Here is a 20,607-nt window from a genome sequence, read left to right on the forward strand (position 1 = left end):
TTACCATGGCACACCCGATAGGGATTGCGGCTTTCCCTCTTCCTATCTCCTTCCTCGGAGCAAAGCATCGAGATGCAATGTGCCCCTCCTTTCCACAATTAAAACAGGTCAAACCCGGAACCCTCTGGCCGTCTTGCCTTTCCCCCTCAACCTTACCGCTAGCTCCCGGTGGGACCTCTGCCTCACTCGTCGGACTTTCTCAATCGTTCCCACGGTCTCTCTGGGGACCTTTATTCGAGTGAGTCTTTCTCTTGTGGGTTAGGGCATATTCGTCCGCCAACCTGGCAAATTCTGAAATGGACTTATCTGGCTTCTCATTCAAATACACCCGGATCTCCTCCGGAACACAACTTTTAAATTCCTCAATCAAAAATAACTCCCTGAGACACCCATAATTCTCACCCACTCTTTCCGCGGTGCACCAACAGTCCAAGAGCACCCTCTTCTCATGGGCTAGCTCGGTATACGTTTGATTCCACCCTTTCCTTAAATTTCTAAACTTTTGTCTATAGGCCTCAGGTACCAATTCGTAAGACCGGAGAATGACCTTTTTTACCTCATCATAATTCTCCACTCCTCCTTCCTCCAGGGACAAGGCCGCATATGCTCGTTGGGCCTTCCCCTTTAACACACTTTGTAACAACGCCACCCACTGCTCTTTTGGCCACTTCTGATTCACTGCCACCTTTTCAAAAAGCAGGAAATAACTATCGACATCTGTCTCCTCGAACGGGGGCACCAATCTCAACTCCCTACTAACATTAAACAGCTCTGTTTGGTCTAACCCTTGATCTCTTCGCTCGTTCTTCATCTTCTCAATTTCCCAGTCATGTTGCCTCTGTTTCTCTTTCTCAGCCCGTTCCTTCTCTTTCTCGGCCCGTTCCTTCTCTTTCTCGGCCCATTCCTTCTCTTTCTCTTCTGCTTCTAGCTTCTTTAGGTGAATTTCATACTGTCTTTGCCTTTCCCTCTCTTTCTCTCTCTCTCTCAGCCACTTCCAGCTCTTTTAACTTAATTTCATGTTCCAACTTTAATTTCTCCACCTCTAACTGAACCGTCCCACTTGATGGTACTTTGTCAGGGATATCTTCCAATACCTCATCTTCAAACACATTCTTCCCAACATAATACTGAGTTATGGCCCTTCGTACCTCCCGCTTTTTCATGGACGACCTCACTTCTGTGAGGTTCAACCCCTTCGCCAAATTTAACAAGTCTGATTTGGTGGCCGCCTCTAGCATAAATTCACCCACGTCCATCTTTGCTGGTTTCCCGTCTGGCTACCCGCGTAACCAGATTCAAGTTTTTGATTTACAAGCCCGATTCATTGGCCTCCCAATTTGGTGTCAAATCCCGGATGAGAAACCCAATTGTTACGTTACCCGTAACTGGATAACTTACCAGCAAAGATAGAGAGGTCTGTTGAAGTCTGGTGTCACTATTTTCAAACGTTTTTATTTATAAAGGGACACAAAAGTAGGGTTAATACATACATTCAGATAGTGCACATCGTCAACATTCAATCTAAAGCCCGGGTATAGTGATAATCGTCATTAAGAAGTGAGCTCTGCTGGTGTCTAGGGGTTAATAGATTGTCCGTTAGGAATATAAAAGTCATTCTGAAAGTCTGCAGGCCTCAGCCCTTTGAAAATCACTGGGTTTCACGTGGGGCGACCGAGAGAGAGAGAGAGAGAGAGAGAGAGAGATTGGGGGGAGAAGAGAAAGAACTTGCCGAGTCTCGATGAATCTTCCGTGAAATTGGGGGAGCGTTGGTTTCCTCTCCCCGATGTTAGTTAAAGCGGTTTTCTGTGATTCCAGCCACAGATTCCAATCCCGGAATCTAACGCACGTGGCTTCCTTCAGGATGGCTTCCCGCTGCTGCGGGAACACTCTCGTGTCTTCTTGGTGCGTCTGAGGGGACTGTCCCCCTGAGACTCTCCTTTAAACTTCCTCACGGGGTCGCAGGTGTCAATCAGGTTGGGATGATGCAATCTCTCTCTCAACCAGCCCACCTTGCCCGAGGGCTTTTCACGTGGTCTCCATGAGACAATAGTCGCTGTTGTCTTTATTCTGTATCCCTGGTGGGACCTGCAATTTGGCACGTTTCTCTCTCTCTCTCCGACTGGGTCTACTGACACCCCGCCCTTTCAACGGGTGCTCTTGCGATTCTCACAAAGGAGGGGGCTGGGATCATAACAATGTCATTGATTCTGATTTCCACTCTGAAAGTCAGCTCATCTGTATTATTCAAGTCCATCCACATGTCCTCAGATAATGAAGCAGTGATGTCTCACATCCTGGATGACCTTTAGGCAGGGTAAGCTGCAAGTTACATTCTGTCATGCATGTGTCTGAATTGTTGCAATAGATGCAGCCCTGGACTGTCATGTCAGAATGAGAATGGAAGTTGAATTGAAATAGGTATTTATTGGGAGATCCTGACTTTTGCGGTGGACAGCATGAAGGTGATGTTCCAGTGTCTACCATCCAGTGTCCTCTCCTATTGGATTCCTTTGTCTTCTGTCCTTTGCCTCCTACACCTATCCCAGAAGCTTACTTTATCCCCTCTCCCCTACCCACCCATCATTACCCTCACCTGCCTTAGCTTGCACTCCTTACTCTCCTCCACACCACTTTATTCTGGCTTCTGTCTCCTTCCTTTCCACTCTCAATAAAGAGTCTTGGCCCAAAACATTGCCTGATTATTCCCCTCCATGGATAATACCTGACTTGCTGGGTCCCTTTAGCATTTTGTGTGTGCTGACGCAAACTGTTCCTCCAGACCCCGTTGTTCATACTGACCATACCTGTTTTCATTTCTCTTACATTATTTCCATTTTAAAATTATCAACTCTCTCCCACCGGTTACCTACAGACTGTAGGTCTCTCAACCCATACATTTGGGATGTGGGAGAAAACCGAAGCACCAGGAGGAAACCAGTGCATCAGAATCAGGTTTATCACCGGCATGTGACGTGAAGTTTGTTAACTTAGCAGCAGCAGTTCAATGCAATACATAATATAGAATAGAAAAAAACAAACAAAATAAAAATATAAACAAGTAAATCGATTGCAGTATACGGATATTGAATAGATTTAAAATGTGCAAAAAACAGAAATACTGTATATAAAAAAAAGTGAACTAGTGTCCAAGGATTCAATGTCCATTTAGGAATCAGATGGCAGAGGTGAAGAAGCTGTTCCTGAATCAGTGTGTGCCTTCAGGCTTCTGTATCTCCTACCTGATGGTAGCGGTGATAAAAGGGCATGCCCTGGGTGCTGTTGAAATCCTTGATAATGGACGCCACTCCCTGAAGATGTCCTGGGTATTTTGTAGGCTAGTACCCAAGATGGAGCTGACTAGATTTACAATCAGCTTCTTTCAGTCCTGTGCAGTAGCCCCTCCATACCAGACAATGATGCAGCCTGTCAGAATGCTCTCCAAGGTACAACTATAGAAGAACATGCAAAGTCCACACAGTTCCAGAGGTCAGGACTGAACTTTGATCCCTGTCACTATGAACTTTGCCTCTGTACCATTTTACGTTTCTTCAGTTGATTGGAAATTACTATTCAATAAACACATTTGCTGGTTTGCTGTTCATTTAATGCAAATAATTATCCCATAAATGACCTATAATTTCTGAAAAAGGTTAGAAGGTTTTTCTGCTTAAAATTTACCATTATTCTGTCAGCATCAAATAGCTTATTTGGTAATGCATTCACTACAGCTCTGAAATTAAGCACTCTGCCCTAAACATTTTGCATCATTACTGAAAGATACTGGCTCCCAATATTTCCTGCTTTGTTTTAATTTATTTCAGAATTTTTGACATAGCAATATTTATTTTTGAGTAGCAGGGTAGAGGTACATCTCTACCAAAGGAGGTGAAGGTTACTTCTTCCCTTTGCTAGCCTGCAGGTCACCCTTGGGCAAGATGTGGCACCTGTATAGTCCCCTGATCAGAGTCATGACAGTTGGAAGACCATGGTCACCCACGTCTTACAGCAGGCACATGATGATGATGGATATCTCTTTAAACCTCTTGCACACCAATGGCGTATGAGCAAAAATGACATGTTACAGACTTGCAAGTCTCACTGTATAGCTTGTTGCAATAAATTTGGAGGAAATGTTTAAAGAGCTCATTCTTTCTTTTGCAGAGGGAATGGCTGCAGTTGGACAGGCTGAAAAACCAGCTGTCGGACTCCATTCAACGTTATGGAGCTTTGCAGAAGGTAGAGACTCAAATGCATATAATATCTTCTGATTGCTTATTAACATTTAAGACCTGTCACTTGCTCCACTTTTCCTGTAGCTTTGCTGATTTGTGGCTTTGGTGTTTAACCTTGTGCTCTGCATTGCAATGAAGCTGCGTTCTTTTTGATGCAGTTTGTCATGTTTTCTTTCATCAAGCATTCTCATTCAGTGAAAACAGTAAGCCAGACAGTAAAAATGAACAGCTCTGTGGATGCTGCCATTAGACTAAATGATCCTTCTAATCCCTTCAGCTTCCAGATAAAAGGAAATGAATATTTCTGTGTATTCCTCTGTAGTGGCAAATTTTGGACTGTAATTCCAGTTGAAAGGATTCAAAATACAGCTAAATAGCAATAGTAAGTGTAGAAAGACAGTGAGGTGATTAAAGAATCACATATGCATTTCATTAATGTAGTTAGAGTATGAAATTGCCTTTGTGAATCTGTCTTTGTTTCAGATTTTTAGCCTTCTCGTATTTTCTCTTTCTAATTTTGACATTTTAAGTCATCCAAATCAGCACAGTTAATTCTGAATGTGGAGTTCTTTGAGACTATGGAAAAGATGTCATTAGTTCCAGGGGATATCAAAATTAGGACCATAAATATAAATCTGCAAGCATGTTCAGGAGAAACCACTTATTTGGGCAGGAATTAGAATATAGAACTTGTGAACACAAGGAAACAGCAGAGACATTTTAAAGGCGGAATTAGATAACAAAGCTAAAGATCACTGAATAACAAACATGTAACAAAGAAAGGAATTTGAGAATATATTGGTAGGTTGAGATTATGTTAAAGCAGGAAGCATTTCTAGAATGGCGGCGTGATGTGTGAACTTCCATGTTCCGATGTGGTTGAAAACAAGGCCAAGATATTCTTCCATACCTTGGGGTGTATTAAAGCAGCACTTTTCTAGGGTACAATTGTGTGTGAACTTCCATCAGCCTGCATTAATATATTGTCATACAATGGATGCAAGACTTCAAATAGCCTTGATATTTGAAAACATGTGCATAGCCCTTTGCTCCAAACTTCCCCACCCAAAAATGTCATGAGGACTTAATCACTGAGCATAGTCAAGACAAAGGTCAACAGATTCTTTGGATTTTAAAAAAATGACGGGAATCACAGTTTAGCGAAGAAAGTGGCACTGTGATCAAAGTTCAGGTATGACCTTCAATAATGGTGATGTAGGTGTGAGGGAGGATTTGTCTACATCTGTTTCTTACACATGTAAGTTTTTATATGACAACACAGCATCACTTGGTATTAATCTTTTATCTGGGGTGCTGATTGTCTGGCCCTGTGAAGAGAACTTATGTGATTGTTAATGAACAGTTCCAAATGCAGGAACTTGTATTCTTCATTCTGACACAGAAAGTAACAGTTCAGAATTTGGCTGTAATTTCTTTTAACTATTAAATTTCCTGGCAGTTTAGTCCCACTGTAAAATCAGTGCCTTCACATGAGACAGTGGTCTTTCCTTCTCGGTGTAATTTCATATCCCATTTCATGTGACCTGCATCATCCATTTATTGTCTGCAGTGCTGACTAATGTATTTTACTCAAATGTATTGCACTTTCCTATAATTGGTTCATGTGTTGAATCTTTCATTGTTCTTAATTTATTTCTTAACTGCATCTCATGGTATCGTTAGTCATTCATACATCAGGGTAGATGTGTTGGTGCCTTAGATTAATCACTTCACCCTTTCTTTCAAATTCAGTACCTTGTCTTTACCGTAGAACAATAAAGAGTGAGAAGTATTATATTTAGTATTTAAATGCCTCCTAATCACTCCCATTGAAAGTTGTCAACAATGTTCAGACCTTGTCAGTTCAGATTCAATAATAAGCATCACAATGTTTATTGATTCATCCGTCGCCTTTCCTGCAATGCTGTAGAGAATAAGTTATATTAGAAACTTAACTTCTAGAAGTGTGACTGATATAGTCAGAATAAAGCAGTTCTTGCCTCAGGTGTTGCTTTACTTTTGAGGCTGATTTGAAGTACAAAGTGTGAAGTAACCAGAGAGTGGAACAAAGTGCAGTATCCTTTTTTTTAAATCTTTCATTACTTAGCTCAGCTACTTGATAAAATATGAAAAGAGTCATGGATGTGAATATACTGTCCATAAAAATGTATCCTTCGTGCTGGTGCATTCAGCACAGCAGTCAAGTAGGATCTGCATATCATCAAGAACTACGTACACAACGCTGGACGAACTCAGCAGGTCAGGCAGCATCCGTGAGAAAAGAGTAGCCAACATTTTGGGCCGAAACCCTTCATCAGGAATGGGGGGGGGGGGGGAGAGAGGGCTGAAGGCCAGTAATGGCCCTCTCTTCCCCCCCATTCCTGATGAGGGGTCTCAGCCCGAAACGTTGGCTACTCTTTTCTCATGGATGCTGCCTGACCTACTGAGTTCGTCCAGCGTTATGTTCGTATTCTTTGATCCACAGCATCTGCAGTTGCATTTTTGTGTTTTATCATCAAGAAAGTTGCCTCAATCATCTAAATATTCATTTTCATTGCTCAATACAGTTTTGAATGGAATGAAGAAAATGAGAAAATGTTATCGATACAACAGTCAGATAAAATTTGTAGGAAGTTGCCTAGATGGATGTAATTAAAAAATAAATATTGTCCCTGGCACCACGAACTCTGCCATGGGTGGTCCCATGCCCAGCTGAGAAAGGGAAAGAGTTCCCAACCCCACCCCATAAAAGCCCAAAAGCCCACAGAAACTCCAAAGACATCATCCTTGGGAGAGGAAGGATCTTTGCCTGGCAGATGTATGAAGTTATGTGGTGAAAGTGGAAGCCACAGGGCCAAGACAGAGGACTCTGGCAAGCTGCTGTCAGAAGCCAATGCCTCAGTAGGGGTGAGGGGCTTAAGAGGAGAAAGAAGATGGCACCACGACTATTTACTATTTTTCTCTCTATCCAGCAATCTCTATGGATTTCTGAGGTGTTAATTTGTTTTGTTAGTTCATAACCTATTTTTGGAGTAAGTGTCACAGAGAGCATGACCATGCATATACAAAATTGTATGAAATAGGAGGAAGTGAATCACGGATTGACTTGTTACATAAACATTTGCGGTTTGTGTTAAAAAGTTACCCTTTTTGAAAGGCAATATAAAATGGTCATGATTGTTTTTGCAAAATGACACAAAACTTACTGCTGTTCTTCATCATTTTACTACAAAGTACAAAATGTATTTGATGCTTCCTTTGTACTAAGTAGGTACAGAATGTGAATCAAGTTAGAAAAAAAACAGCTTTAACTGCTCCGTTTGGCAAAGAATTCCAGAGACCACCTTCTGTGATTAGAAATTTCCATGTATCTCTGCTTTAAATGAGTGGCCCATGTAGCTAGTGCTCTGAAAAAGTATTCAGCCCCCAGCCCTTTGTTCACATAAATGAGTATTGCAACCAGGGACTTTGATTAATTTCATTGAAAATTTTTATTTTTCAATCATATGCTCTTTTCTTTCCACAGTCGAGCCAAAAACATAGGGAAGATAATAAAGCATGGAAAATTATAAATTTAAAAACTGTAATGTCAGCAGTTCTAAAGTATTCATCCCCTGCCCCCTCTCCAGCTGCTCCGTGCTTAGCTGAACCATCTCTCAATGCCAGTTGTCTTTTGAGATGAGTCTCTATTGGCTTTACACAATGTGACGGAGTAAGATTTACCCATTCCTCCATGCAAACTCGTTCAAGCTGTACCAGGTTAGTTGGGGTGCAATGGTAGACCGTAGTCTTGAGGTCTTGCTGGAAACGTTCAATCGGGTTAAGGTCAGGGTTACTCTAGGGCATCAATTTTCTTCATTTGAAGCCACTGCATGGTCAGTCTGGCAGTGTGCTTTGAGTTGTTGCCCTACTGAAAGACAAACTTCCTCCCCATTATAAGCTTTCTGGCAGAGGCTAATAGGTTTTTATTCAGAATCTCAGTATTTAACAGCATTCATTTTCCCATTAATGCTGACCAGATTTCCAGTCCTTGCTGCTGAGAAGCATCCCCATAGCAAGTTGCTGCCTTCACTATTCTTTACAGTCAGGATGCTATTACCTTGCTGATGCATAGCATTAGATTTATGCCACACTTACTACTTAGTGTTGAGGAGAAAATGCTCCACTTCAGTCTCATCTGATCACAAGACCTTCTTTCACATCTTTACAATGTTGTCTAAGTGATGCTTTGTGAAATCTTTACAGGCAATCATATGCTTTTTTATAGCACCATGTGTAGCTTAAATTCAATACTGTACATCAGCCAGGTAACACCATCCCTAACAATGCATCCCAAGTGCCCACCACACTCTGTGTAATAAAAAAACTTGCCTTGCACATCTCCTTTGAACTTAGCCCCTCAAACCTTAAATGCATGTTGTCTAGTGTTAAACAGATTGACACTTGTCTAAAGATTCTGGCTGTCTGTCCTCTAAAGAGTTTCTTTCAAATAGGCTAATCTTTCCTAATGCAACACCCTCTGTGTTACTGAACATTAGTCCAACTCTTCATTATGTGAGTGAGGATTGGTAGCTCAATGCTGCAGTGAGAAATGTTCTTTAGACAAAAGTATGCCCACTTTGGGATTGCTTTTCTCTGTAAGGCTCGGTGAGCGAGAGTTTAAGGAACCTGACAGGGAAGGAGCTAATCTTTTTTTTCTTTTCAAAGACCATCACCAATATCAAATGGTCATTCAAGTACAAAAACAAATCCATTGTACATTAAAGATTAGAGATAAAGATTAGTTTTACATCTAAATATTGAAGCATACATTGAGGTGTGTCATTTCCATCAAATCAAATCGGTGTGGACTGTGCTGGGCAGTGCACAAGTATTGCCATGCTTCCGACACTGACATAGCATGCCCACAGTTCACTTACTCTAACTGTACGTCCTTGAAAAGTGGGAGGAAATAGGAGCAGCAGCAGGAAACCCACACAGGTATGGGGAGACCTACAAACTACTTAGAGACGGGAATTTTCAGATTTTATCTGAAACTTCAGAATCTTCAGTTTTCTTTTGATCTAAAGTTGATGCCATGGCATCACAAAATGCTGGAGGAACTCGGCAGGTCAGGCAGCATCCATGCAAATGAACAATCAGTTGGTGTGTTGGACTGAGACACGTCTTCAGCACTGGAAAGGAAGGGGGCAGTTGCATTTTTATTTAATCTGTTGAATCCAAATAAATCAAGGTGGCATTGAAGTTCCTCAATACCTCATAAAGATCAGAATGCTTCAAACATCTATACAGGAAGTAAATAATAGACAAGAAATATTGATTAATATTTTGCTAAGAAATGTGTTTTCAGACAACAGAAAATGGCTAAATTGTACATCATTTTGCATTCTGTTGGAACTGAACACTTAAGATTTGCAACAAAACGGAGACTGTTCTTTGTATTATTTTCAATAATTAGCAGTAGTTTGGGAAAATGTAGCAGTATCCTGGAAGGCTGGAATAATATGTTAGGGATGGAAATGTGAATCTTGGACTGGAATTTAAGGAAATGATAATTCCTTAAATAGTTTAATTCCTATTAATTATTACCATTAATGCTTTTTCTACCAATACATAAAAGTTGGCTGTCCAGTCTAACACTGCAAAAATTAACTGCCTGATTGATTACCTTATGATGCTTCAAAGGTAGAAATCAGTCTTTCACATATCTTTCTCATCCATCATTTATTACACATACTTTAGTATCGTAATGCTTGACAAAATGACTTGTCAGATTTTTTGAATAATAAAGCCTTATTCATTTGCTCAACAAGATGAGACAGTCATTTTCTGCAGTGAATGGTTAAGTTCATTTTACCATAACAACCAAAATATATCTGTAATGATTACTTATCATAGATACCATAAGGTCCATTATGCACATCCTCATAATGAACAGATGCAGGTTGCCATACCAACCTCCCAAACCAGTCATAGTACTTACCTTTAAGAAACAGATAAAGAAATATTGCCTAAACGTAAGCAATGTTTTTCAAAAATTCTTCTAGAACTCCCCTAACCATTCATCTTTAACTATGCTTCCCTGTGATACATCAAATGAGTAAGATGAGGAAAAATAGGCAAATAATATTGTCTCCTTTTGTAGCAATACTTAGCATTATTTCCAAAAGTGTCCCAGAGGTCATTATGAAGAAAAGGTCATGCAGGGCTAACAAAGAGCATTTTTATCTTTTATGTCAGTCTAAAAGGTTACAAGCATGCTGCTTGGCTTCATCTCCTACTGCCAACAAGAACCGCATCTGTCAAAATGTTATTTATTTTCTTTATTATTTTCATAACATCTTTGACATGCATCTCCTCCCTCAGTAGCTCTTATACTCATTACTTTATGCTGAAGAGATTATATCATAAATGTTTGTTCATGTTTGTCTTAATTATGCTTAGATCCATATTCTATGATGTATTCTATTTTTTTTACTTCAGAATCAGGTTTAATATCACTGGCATGTGCTGTGAAATTTGTTGTTAAGTGACAGCAGTACTTTGCAATGCATAATAATAAAAAAACTAAATGACAGTAATATATTGTAGTGATGCACTGTTCATGGGTTCAATGTTCACTCAGAAATCTGATGGCAGAGGAGAAGACTCAATTCCTGAATTGTTGAGTGTGTGCCTTCAGGCTCCTGTACCTCCTCCCTGATGACAGCAGGGAGCAGACAGCATTTCCTGAGTGATAATGGTCCTTAATGATGGATGCTGCCTTTTTAAAGCGTTGCTCCTTGAAGATTTCCTGGATGCTTCTGAGTCTAGTACCCATGATGGAGCTGACTGAGTTTACAATTTCCTGTATCTTATTTTGATCCTGTACAGTGAGATACAGATACAGCTAATGCCATCGGTCCCTATGGTACATCTGTAGAAATTTGTGCCGGTATTTGGTGACATATCAAATCTCCTCAAACTCCTAATGAATATAGCCGCTCTCATGCCTTCTCTGTAGCTGCATCAATATGTTAGGCCCAGGGTATCAAATATTCTCCTCCGTTGCCAAGTATGCAGTTGAATTGCTAACTTGTACTCCTTCCAGTATCTTTGCCATATATTGTGGTACTTGAGATGAGTCCCTTTCACAAACTAACACTCATATTGTGAATGTTATTCTTAGCCCTTTAGTTTATATATGTATCTGCATGTCCAGCTTCTCTTTGTGGTGTTAATTTAAGAATTCTTCCATCTGAGTTTTCATAAAACATTCTTTGATAATACATCCAGTAGGTGATTCTCCTTGATGATGTAGCTATAAATTATTTTGCAATTTACTTAAATTTTCGTGTCTCTATATAAAACTTGTTCCCTTTCTGGCCCACTCTCTCAAACTACTCTGTTGCATTTCACAAGATTGTCCATCCGTTGTCCTGCTCCAGTATATATCAAAGAAATAGCAGTCCTGTCTTCTATTTGACACGTTTCCTCCTTTAATAATAACCCTTTATGTATTCTCGCTCAACATGTTTGTAATCACTTAATCCTACATCTTACAGCATGCACATTTTTTATATTGGTTTCCTGTTTATTCAGTTTTACTAAAGCTGAACTTTATTAATTCCTTTTAGTTCTGTGCATATTCCAACCAAGTTATATTCTAAAATGACTCATCCTGGCTTTGCCTGGCACAATCTACCACCTAGAAATCCATGTCAAATGATCTCTTTGGTAGTTCCCCGTATGCAGTGAGCCAACAATAGTTCTGATTTGTTACAAACTTGCTACGATTATTGTCAAGTTCACATGTCAATAATTATTAGACTGTTTATTATATTTTCTCCCACATCCTTTGCCTCCATAGCAACTGATGCTCAATAATTCCTTTAAAATATCTGTGGGTCAAAATTAGAATCAGGCTTATTATCACTGACATATGTTGTGAAGCCTGTTGCTTTTGCGATAGCAGTACAGCGCAAGGCATAAACTTAGCATGTTACAAAAATAAATGAATAATGCAAAGACAACTAATGAAGTAGTGTTCATAGGTTCATAGACCATTCAGAATCTGAATTTGTCCTCTTTCAGAGCTCATTTCTAATATCTACCAGAGTTTCTTGCTGTTATGCTATTTAGTATTCTAACAGGTCAGTACTGTAGTTACATTCCATCAGTTTTTTTTTACACATGCAAGGTTGTTTAAATTCTAATTGTACAGAAGGTCAGTGTTTTGAATCATTTGTAAACACTGATACCAGGAAGTTATTAAGGACTTGCATTGTTCTTTAATCATGTGTTACCAGGCCCTTCACCTTTCACAATTGCCTTTCTCTATTGCTTCCCTCGGATGTATTTAACATTTTTACTTTAAAAGATTAGAATGGCTACAATTTTTTTTAAACTTATGGAACTTCTCAAGAAATATATTTACCTTGAACTTCCACGCACAGACATTCCTATCTTGCAGTACATTTGCATTTTAATGTAGGACTCCAGCTCGCTTTTACTCCACATTATTTTACCTGTTGCCCGCATTAATTTCCTGTCTTCTCTGATTCACTTATTACTCAGTGGAATTAAGTGATCCGTTAGCCCCTTAGTTTAGTCTCTGTGCATGGGATATGCAAATCGTGACTCTTAGCAGTAGAATTTTTTGAGAGTGGCAGGTAATGCAGAATTTCTACAGATATACAGTGGAGAATATTCTGACTGGCTGTATTACAGTTTGGTGTGGATCAGAAGAGGCTGCAGAGGGTTCAGTCTTCAAGATCAGCCTTCTAGAAGGTGGAATCCATCGCTAAGAATCCTCACAATTCAGGGCATGCCCACTTTTCGTTATGATCATTGGGGGAAAGATACAGAGTCTGAAGACCTGCACACAACGATTCAGAAACAGCTTCTTCCCCTCTACCATCAAATTACTGAACTGCCTGTGAGCACGCAAGCACTAATGCATTATTTCTTTGCTTTTGCAATATTGATTTATTTTTTGTATTTTATTGGAACTTTTATGTCTTTGCACTGTACTGCTGGTGCAACACAACAAATTTCATGTCATATAAAATCAATGATAAACCTGATTCTGATTCTGATTAATTGTGAGAGACCAGTTGAGCCTTTTATGTCGGACTAAACATTTCTTTGCAATGTCTGTAATGGGATTAACTACCAGGTGCTGTGTTTAATGGACATTGAATAGATTCTATTGTTTCATGTCACTTCACAAGATAAATCTCTATTCCATAATTTCTACATTTTGTTGCATTTGGAAAGCAAAATGTATTTCTATACAATGTTATTTTCTTCATTGAAATTCTTATTCATCCTACATCATTTTGGATTTTAGTAAGTTAAACAGCATCTATGGAGGGCAATCAACAGTCAACCCTACATCAGAGCTTGTCTTGGCCTGAACCGTCAACTATTTACTCTCCTGCACCAACGCTGCCCAACTTACTGAGTTTCTAAAGCATTTTGAGTGTGTTGATCTAGAATTCCTGCATCTATAGAATTTCTCATGTTGAGCATTTTGATCTTGCTGTCATTTGTCCATTTCATCATTGTGAACATGAGTTATTTCTTGTTTGTTGGCATGCAATTGGTTAGGTCATGTACCGAAATACAATAAAAAGCTTTGGCTGCATGGTTGCCCACCATTCATGCAAATCATTTCACTGAACTACTTTGAGGGAGTACAAAAAGAAAACAATTTTAGAGTTACAGGGAAAGTGCGGTGCAGGAAGACTAAATTTAAGAGCTATGACGAGGTAGATCGAACATTCATTGTTATTAGGTTAGGAGTCCATCAAGGGTCTTATAACAGCAAAATAGAAGCTATTCCTGGGTTGGTGATACATGTTCTGATCCTTTTGTACTTTCTGCCAGGTTAGGGGGGTAGAAAAGAGAATGACCAGGATAGGAGGGGTCCTTGATATTGTTGGCTACTTTCATGAGGAGGCAGGAACTGTAGACAGAGCCAATGGAAAGGAGACTGACTTTTGTGATGGTCTGAGCTGTATTTACTACTTTCAGCCCTGTCTATAATGAAAACTAGAGTTGTTCAGCACTGAAATAGGTTCTTCAGGCCAACTTATCCATTCCAACCCTAATGTGTAATTATGCTTAGCCCCTTTGCTTACATTTGGCCCTGTCAAAATGCCCATTAAGTATTGTAATTGTATTTGTCTCCACCACATCCTGTGTCAGCTCACCCGTGTAATCATCATCTTCTGTGTGATAAACTTGCTCCTCATATCTCCTTTAAATTCCTCTCCTCTCACCTGAAACATATGTCATAGCCTAGGAAAATTATTCTCTCTATCCTTTTGATGCCAGTCATGATTTAACAAAACTCTATAAGGTTACCCCTCAACCTCCTATGTTCTAGTGAGAACAACCTCAGCCTATCCAATCTCTCCACTGTGTACCATTCCTTCAGATTATTATCACCTCTGAGACTATAAGACATCCAATAGCCCAAAAGCAATACTAATTCACTTGAAGTTTCCAATGTAGTCTTCCCTATTAACGTGAGGCAAATTGAAATTCTTGTTGTGATCGTACTAGTTCTCTTGCATGTCTCACTGATTAAAAGAAACTTGGCCTCGATATTTGAATCTCACTTGGTGACCTAAAACTGAATGTTACAATGCTTGTGTGCTCAGATTTCCAGACGGATAACTGATTTTTACTCACTTATCAGTGGTAAAATACACAGCCATTGAATAGGCCACCATTTTACCCCTTCCTTTCTTTCCAGTGTCTAGGAATTAATATGCGATACTATTTATTTTTGCACTTTCAGTTTATAATTGTTTGATTGCAAATCAGTATCATCTGGAAAATGTCTGTAATGGAGGTCAACAGGTTATACTTCTCAAAGGAAAATTAGTTACACATGTGAGGGAAAATACTTGGTTGGGCAAGATGAAGGACTGGGTTGAAAGATGGCTCTGCTGGATGCTGGATAAACTTAACGGGCTAAAAGTGAGGCTACAATTCCATGATACTGTGGATGGAGGGCATAACTGGGGGAGGGGAGGGTCATTGCTGCTGCTTGTGTGTGGGAGGGGTAGTGGGGGGGCTTTGGGGTTCTGATTTTTTTTTTACTGTCACTCATGCTTTGGGGCACTCTTCTGTTTTCATGGATGTCTGCAAAGAACAAGAATTTCAGGTTCTTGTGCACCTTCTTTGATATTAAATGGAATTATTGAACTTTTGAAAATGACCTATTTTTATTCTGATATCTTTCCCCCGCCTTTCCAGTTCTGAAGAAGGGCCTCGACCTGAAACGCCTACTGTTTATTTATTTTCACAGGTGCAGCACAACTCAAGACCTATTGAATTCTTTTAGCATTTTGTGTGTCTTGTCTTGGAATTTCAGCAGCTGCAGAATTTCTCATGTTTAAGTTTTAAATAAAGTTGCTGCCAACTGAAGATTGCTGCTCCTTCTAGTTTCCTTGGGATTGATTACTGCCTAACCAGCTAGGTAGTCATTTATTTCTGAACCTGGACAGGCTCACTGTGGAGAGCATTACAGTTGGTCCTCGTTTATTTTTTATCCATAGTGTCAACATTAATATGTAGGTGAAATTGAAGTATAGACTTCTCATGGTCACAATATGAAACTTCATCTTGGTTATTTAAGAGGCAATTTTGTTCTTAACATGCATGTTTATTCTCAGGATTTATGTGACATGATGCATCTGTCATAATGTCATAAACCTTCATCGAGTGCTTTCTTTTTGTTTTCACAGAAAGTTGCTGAAAAGTCCAGAGCACTGTTTCCTGCAACATTGAAGAACAGACAGGTGAGTGACAGTCTTTGCAATCTTGAATCTGACTATCCATATTATCACATCATAAGCTCACATAAGCTCAAAGATGTACTTTCTGCTCACATCTTAAGCTGTATCCTTAAGTCAAGTTGCTCTGTTCCTTGGCTCCTCCTAATTTCTTGGAAGTGAATCCGTTAAAATCAGAAAGATGATTCCTGGAGAGGGATCAGTTCTCCGTTGACCAGTGATATCCTGTAATGTGAAGGGAATTGCTCATTGCAATAGGCTATTTCTGTGATGTTGTTCTCATTGGTCAGCTTTAGAATAATAAAGCCAATATAGCCCTCTCTGCCTTCACAAAAATATTCTTTGCTTTACCCTCCAAAGTCAAAGGGGATCTTTAAAAGGAAAATCATCTTTGACTCTGATACTGGATTTCTTCAAGAATGAGAGCATCTCATGGTCTCGATATTTATTGCATATATTTTTTTCTTTTTGTAATTGCACAGTCTGGTGTCTTTTGCATACTGGTGGAAGGTGGTAAGGTCTTTCATTGATTCTATCAGGGTTATTATTCTGTCATGAATTTATTGAGGATGCCTGCAAGAAAATGAATCTCCGGGTTGTATACGGTGACAGAAATGTACTTTGATAATAAATTTACTTTGAACTAAAATGGAACCAATGAATAGTATCTGGAATTTCAGAACATTTAAAATACAATTCCACACAGGAAGTTGCTCATGGAATTAAAGATAAAATGTTGTTTTAGATTGAAAAAGCAGCAAGTGGAAGTAAGTTCAGATTCAGATTCAGTTTATTGTCATTTAGAAACCACAAATGCAATGCAGTTAAAAAATGAGACAACGTTCCCCCAGAATGATATCACAAAAGCATATGACAAAACAGACTACACCAGAAAATCCACGTAATGTTTGGCAATTCCCAATGTAGAGTCCGGAGAGGCTGCTGCATATTAATATCGCGCTACCATCTAGCGCCTTCCCCGGAAAGGAGCTGCAAATCACCCAGACAAAAAGAAGACCAAAAACTAAAGCTACAAGACCTGCACAAAACCACATAATTACAACATATAGTTACAACAGTGCAAACAATAGCCTAATTGATAAAAAACTTACCATGGGTACAATAAAAATAGTCCAAGATGTTAAAGGACTGTAAGTTCAAAAGAAATCACCCACAAGTCCCCAGGGTCCCGACAGACTCACCATCCCACGCCGGCAGCAGAAGGGAGTACCACAGCGCTGCCCGACTCAGCCTTGCAGACGCAGCACACAACGGAAGCTCCGTCGAAACCAGCCTCACAGACGCAGCACTCACCAAAAGTGACCTGAGTCCGTCGAACATCCGAGCCGACAGCCATCCCCTCCGGCACAGCTTCTCCGAGCTCCATACTCTGCCGAGCGTATTAAGGCGGCCCCGCCAACGGCCATCGGCAACACGACCCTGAGGACTGGGGGCCTGTTCTTCCCAGCAGAGTCCCAGACCTCACAGCAGCAGCAGCAGCAACGAAGAAGGTCTTCCTGGAATTTCCCGATGTTTCTCCGTGCTTCCATGTACGTTTTCAATCGATTATGATTGCACATGGCACCCCACTTCACAAATAACAGATAATCATTTTCAGAATGGCCGCTGCAAGCTGCATCGCGCCGTCATCTTGGATCTATAATTATTTAGTTCATCTGCCATTTCGTTGTCACCCATGGAAATGGAAAATGAATCATTCAAAAGTAATGACAAGAAACTAAGGATCAGTGGTTGTGTATTGTAGTATCATAAGAAAGGTGGATGGTAGTACTGAAGATAAGGTAACTGGTTTATAAGCAGAGGCAATGTGTAGTGAGGACAGGTTGTTGATGGGGCAAAACTACAGTCAGCTGGATGTGTTGTAATGTAAAAGGCAGATACAGGACTGAAGGTGCTGTTTCTAGATGTGCGCAGTATACAGAATAAGGTAGATGAACTTACAGTATATATGCAGAATAGCTGGTATGATACTGTAGGCATCACTGAATCATGGCTGAAAGATTATACTGGGGGCTTAATGTCCAAGAATACACATTGTATCAAAAGGATAGGTGGAGAGGGGTGGGGAGTGTTGCTCTGTTGGTAAAAAAATTAATCAAATCTTTAGAAGTGACAGAGAGTCAGAAGGTGTTGAATCATTGTGGAGAGGGCAAAGGAACTGCAGGGGTAAAAAGGAACCTGATGGGAATTATATATGGACCCCAAACAGTAGTAAGGACATGGCCTACAAATCACACTGGGTGATAGAAAATGCATGTCAGAAGGGCAATGTTACAATAGTCATGGGGGGGGGGGATTTCAATATACAGGTAGATTGGGAAAATCAGACTGGTGCTGGATTACAGGAGGGACAGTTTCTAGAGTGCCTTTAAGATGGCTTTTTAGACCAGCTCATGGTTAAGCCCACCAGAGGATCAGCTATTCTGAACTGGGTTTTGTGCAATGAACCAAAATTGTTTAGAGAGCTTAAGGCAAAAGAACCCTTGGGGGGGGGGGGGGATGGTCACAATATGATTGAATTTGTGCTGAAATTTGAGGGGAGGCTAAAGGCAGATGTATCAGTATTACACTGGAGTAAATTGAATTACATAGGCATGAGAGAGGAGTTGGCCAGAATTGACTGGAAAAGAACACTGGCAAGGATAATGGCAGAGTAGCAATGGCTGGAATTACTTGGAGCAATTCAGAAGGTACAGGACATATACATCCCAAAGAGGAAGAGGTATTCTAAAGGAAAAATGACACAAACGTGGCTAATGAGAGAAGTCAAAGCCAGCACAAAAGCCAAGGAGAGGGCATATAATGGAGCAAAATTTAATGGGAAGTTCTAGGATTGGGAAGTTTTTAAAAACCAGCAGAAGGCAACTAAAACCGCATTAAGAAGGAACACGAATGTATGCTAGCCAATAATATCCAAGAGGATACCAAAAGTTTCTTCAGATAAATGAAGCATAAAAGAGAAGCGGGAATTGGTATTGGACTGGTGGAAAACGATGATGGTAAGAGCTGGTAATGGGTGACAACGAAATGGTAGATGAACTGAATAAGTATTTTGCATCATTCTTCACTGTGGCTGAGACTAGCAGTATAGTAGATGTACCAGGTGTCGGGGGTATGAAATGTGTGAAATTGCCATAATGAGGGATAAAGGTCTGTAGGTAGATAAGTCACATGGACCAGACAGTGTATGCCCTGGGAGGTGATTGAAGGGATTGTGGAAGTATTAGTAATGATCTTTCAAGAATTCTGGAATGGCTCCAGAAGACTGGAAATAAATCAGGTTTCATTTGGATAAGGAAGTCAGAGGATCGGAACGGGAGTGCGACGGGAGACATTTTGATTCTTTCTTATTCTTATCAGAGTTAAGAGAGGCGGCATTGTGCAGGCATGTGACATTGGGCAGTGAAGCTGGGAAGATTCAAAAAGGACACAGCCTTAAACAGCAGGCAGCGTCATTTGCGGGCAGTGGAGTGAACCAGGAGCAGAGTGAAGGCTTAAGGGCTTTGGCTGAATGGGCTTAGGCAGAAACGGGCGAGGCAAGGTAGGGTTAGGTTTCAGTTTTTCCTGTTAATTGAGGAAAGGGGGAAGTATGAGTGTGAGGGCAGATTGTTGTTCTCGGTGTCGGATCTGGGAGGTCCTGGAGTCTCCTAGCCTCCCGGAAGTCCACATTAGTGCCAGGTGCGCCGAGCTGCTGCTCCTAAGGGACCGTGTTAGGGAACTGGAGCTGCAGCTCGGTGACCTTCATCTGGTCAGGGAGAGTGAGGAGTTGATAGAGAGGAGTTACAGACAGGTTGTCACACCAGGGTCACGGGGGACAGACAGGTGGGTCATGGTTATGAGGGGGTAGAGGAAGAGTCAGGTACTAGAGAGAACCCCAGTGGCTGTACCCCTTGACAATAAGTACTCCTGTTTGAGTACTGTTGGGGGGGGACAGCCTACCTGGGGGAAGCAGCAGTGGCCGTGCCTCCAGCACAGAGTCCGGCCCTGTAGCTCAGAAGGGTAGGGAAAGGAAGAGGAAGGCAGTAGAAATAGGGGACTCGATAATTAAGGGGTCAGGCGATTCTGTGGACACAGTCAGGAGACCCGGATGGTAGTTTGCCTCCCAGGTGCCAGGGTCTGGGATTTTTCTGATCGTGTCCAAGATATCCTGAAGTGGGAGGGTGATGAGCCAGAGGTCGTGGTACATATAGGTAACAATGACATAGGTAGGAAAAGGGAAGAGGTCCTGAGAGGAGAACATAGGGAGTTGGGAAGGCAGTTGAGAAGAAGGACCACAAGGGTAGTAATCTCGGGATTACTGCCTGTACCACACATCAGTGAGAGTAGGAATGGAATGAGGTGGAGGATAAATGATAGCAGTTGCATACAGTCCTCCAAATAGCTGCAGTGATGTGGACTACAAATTACAACAGGAAATAGAAAAAGCTTGCTAGAAGGGCAGTGTTATGATAATTGTAGGGGACTTTAACATACGAGTGGATTGGGAATATCAGGTTGGCACTGGATCTCGAGAGAGAATTTGTAGGATGTCTACGAGATGGCTTTTTAGAACAGCTTGTTGTTGA

The 20,607-nt window shown here is 40.7% G+C and overlaps 1 protein-coding gene across 4 annotated transcripts in view; it reads left to right on the forward strand.

The window, feature by feature from the left end:
• tsnare1 (T-SNARE Domain Containing 1) overlaps positions 1 to 20,607 on the forward strand; it is a 1,003,225-nt gene that overhangs the window by 530,366 nt on the left and 452,252 nt on the right. For all 4 annotated transcript variants that reach the window (XM_059975426.1, XM_059975433.1, XM_059975441.1 and 1 more), the window contains 2 exons: positions 4,162 to 4,236; positions 15,974 to 16,027. In XM_059975426.1, the coding sequence (XP_059831409.1) occupies positions 4,162 to 4,236; positions 15,974 to 16,027 (129 nt within the window). The remainder of the gene's footprint in view (positions 1 to 4,161; positions 4,237 to 15,973; positions 16,028 to 20,607) is intronic.

Source organism: Hypanus sabinus, chromosome 1 (genome assembly GCF_030144855.1).
Source record: "Hypanus sabinus isolate sHypSab1 chromosome 1, sHypSab1.hap1, whole genome shotgun sequence".
Classification (NCBI taxonomy): Eukaryota; Metazoa; Chordata; class Chondrichthyes; order Myliobatiformes; family Dasyatidae; genus Hypanus; species Hypanus sabinus.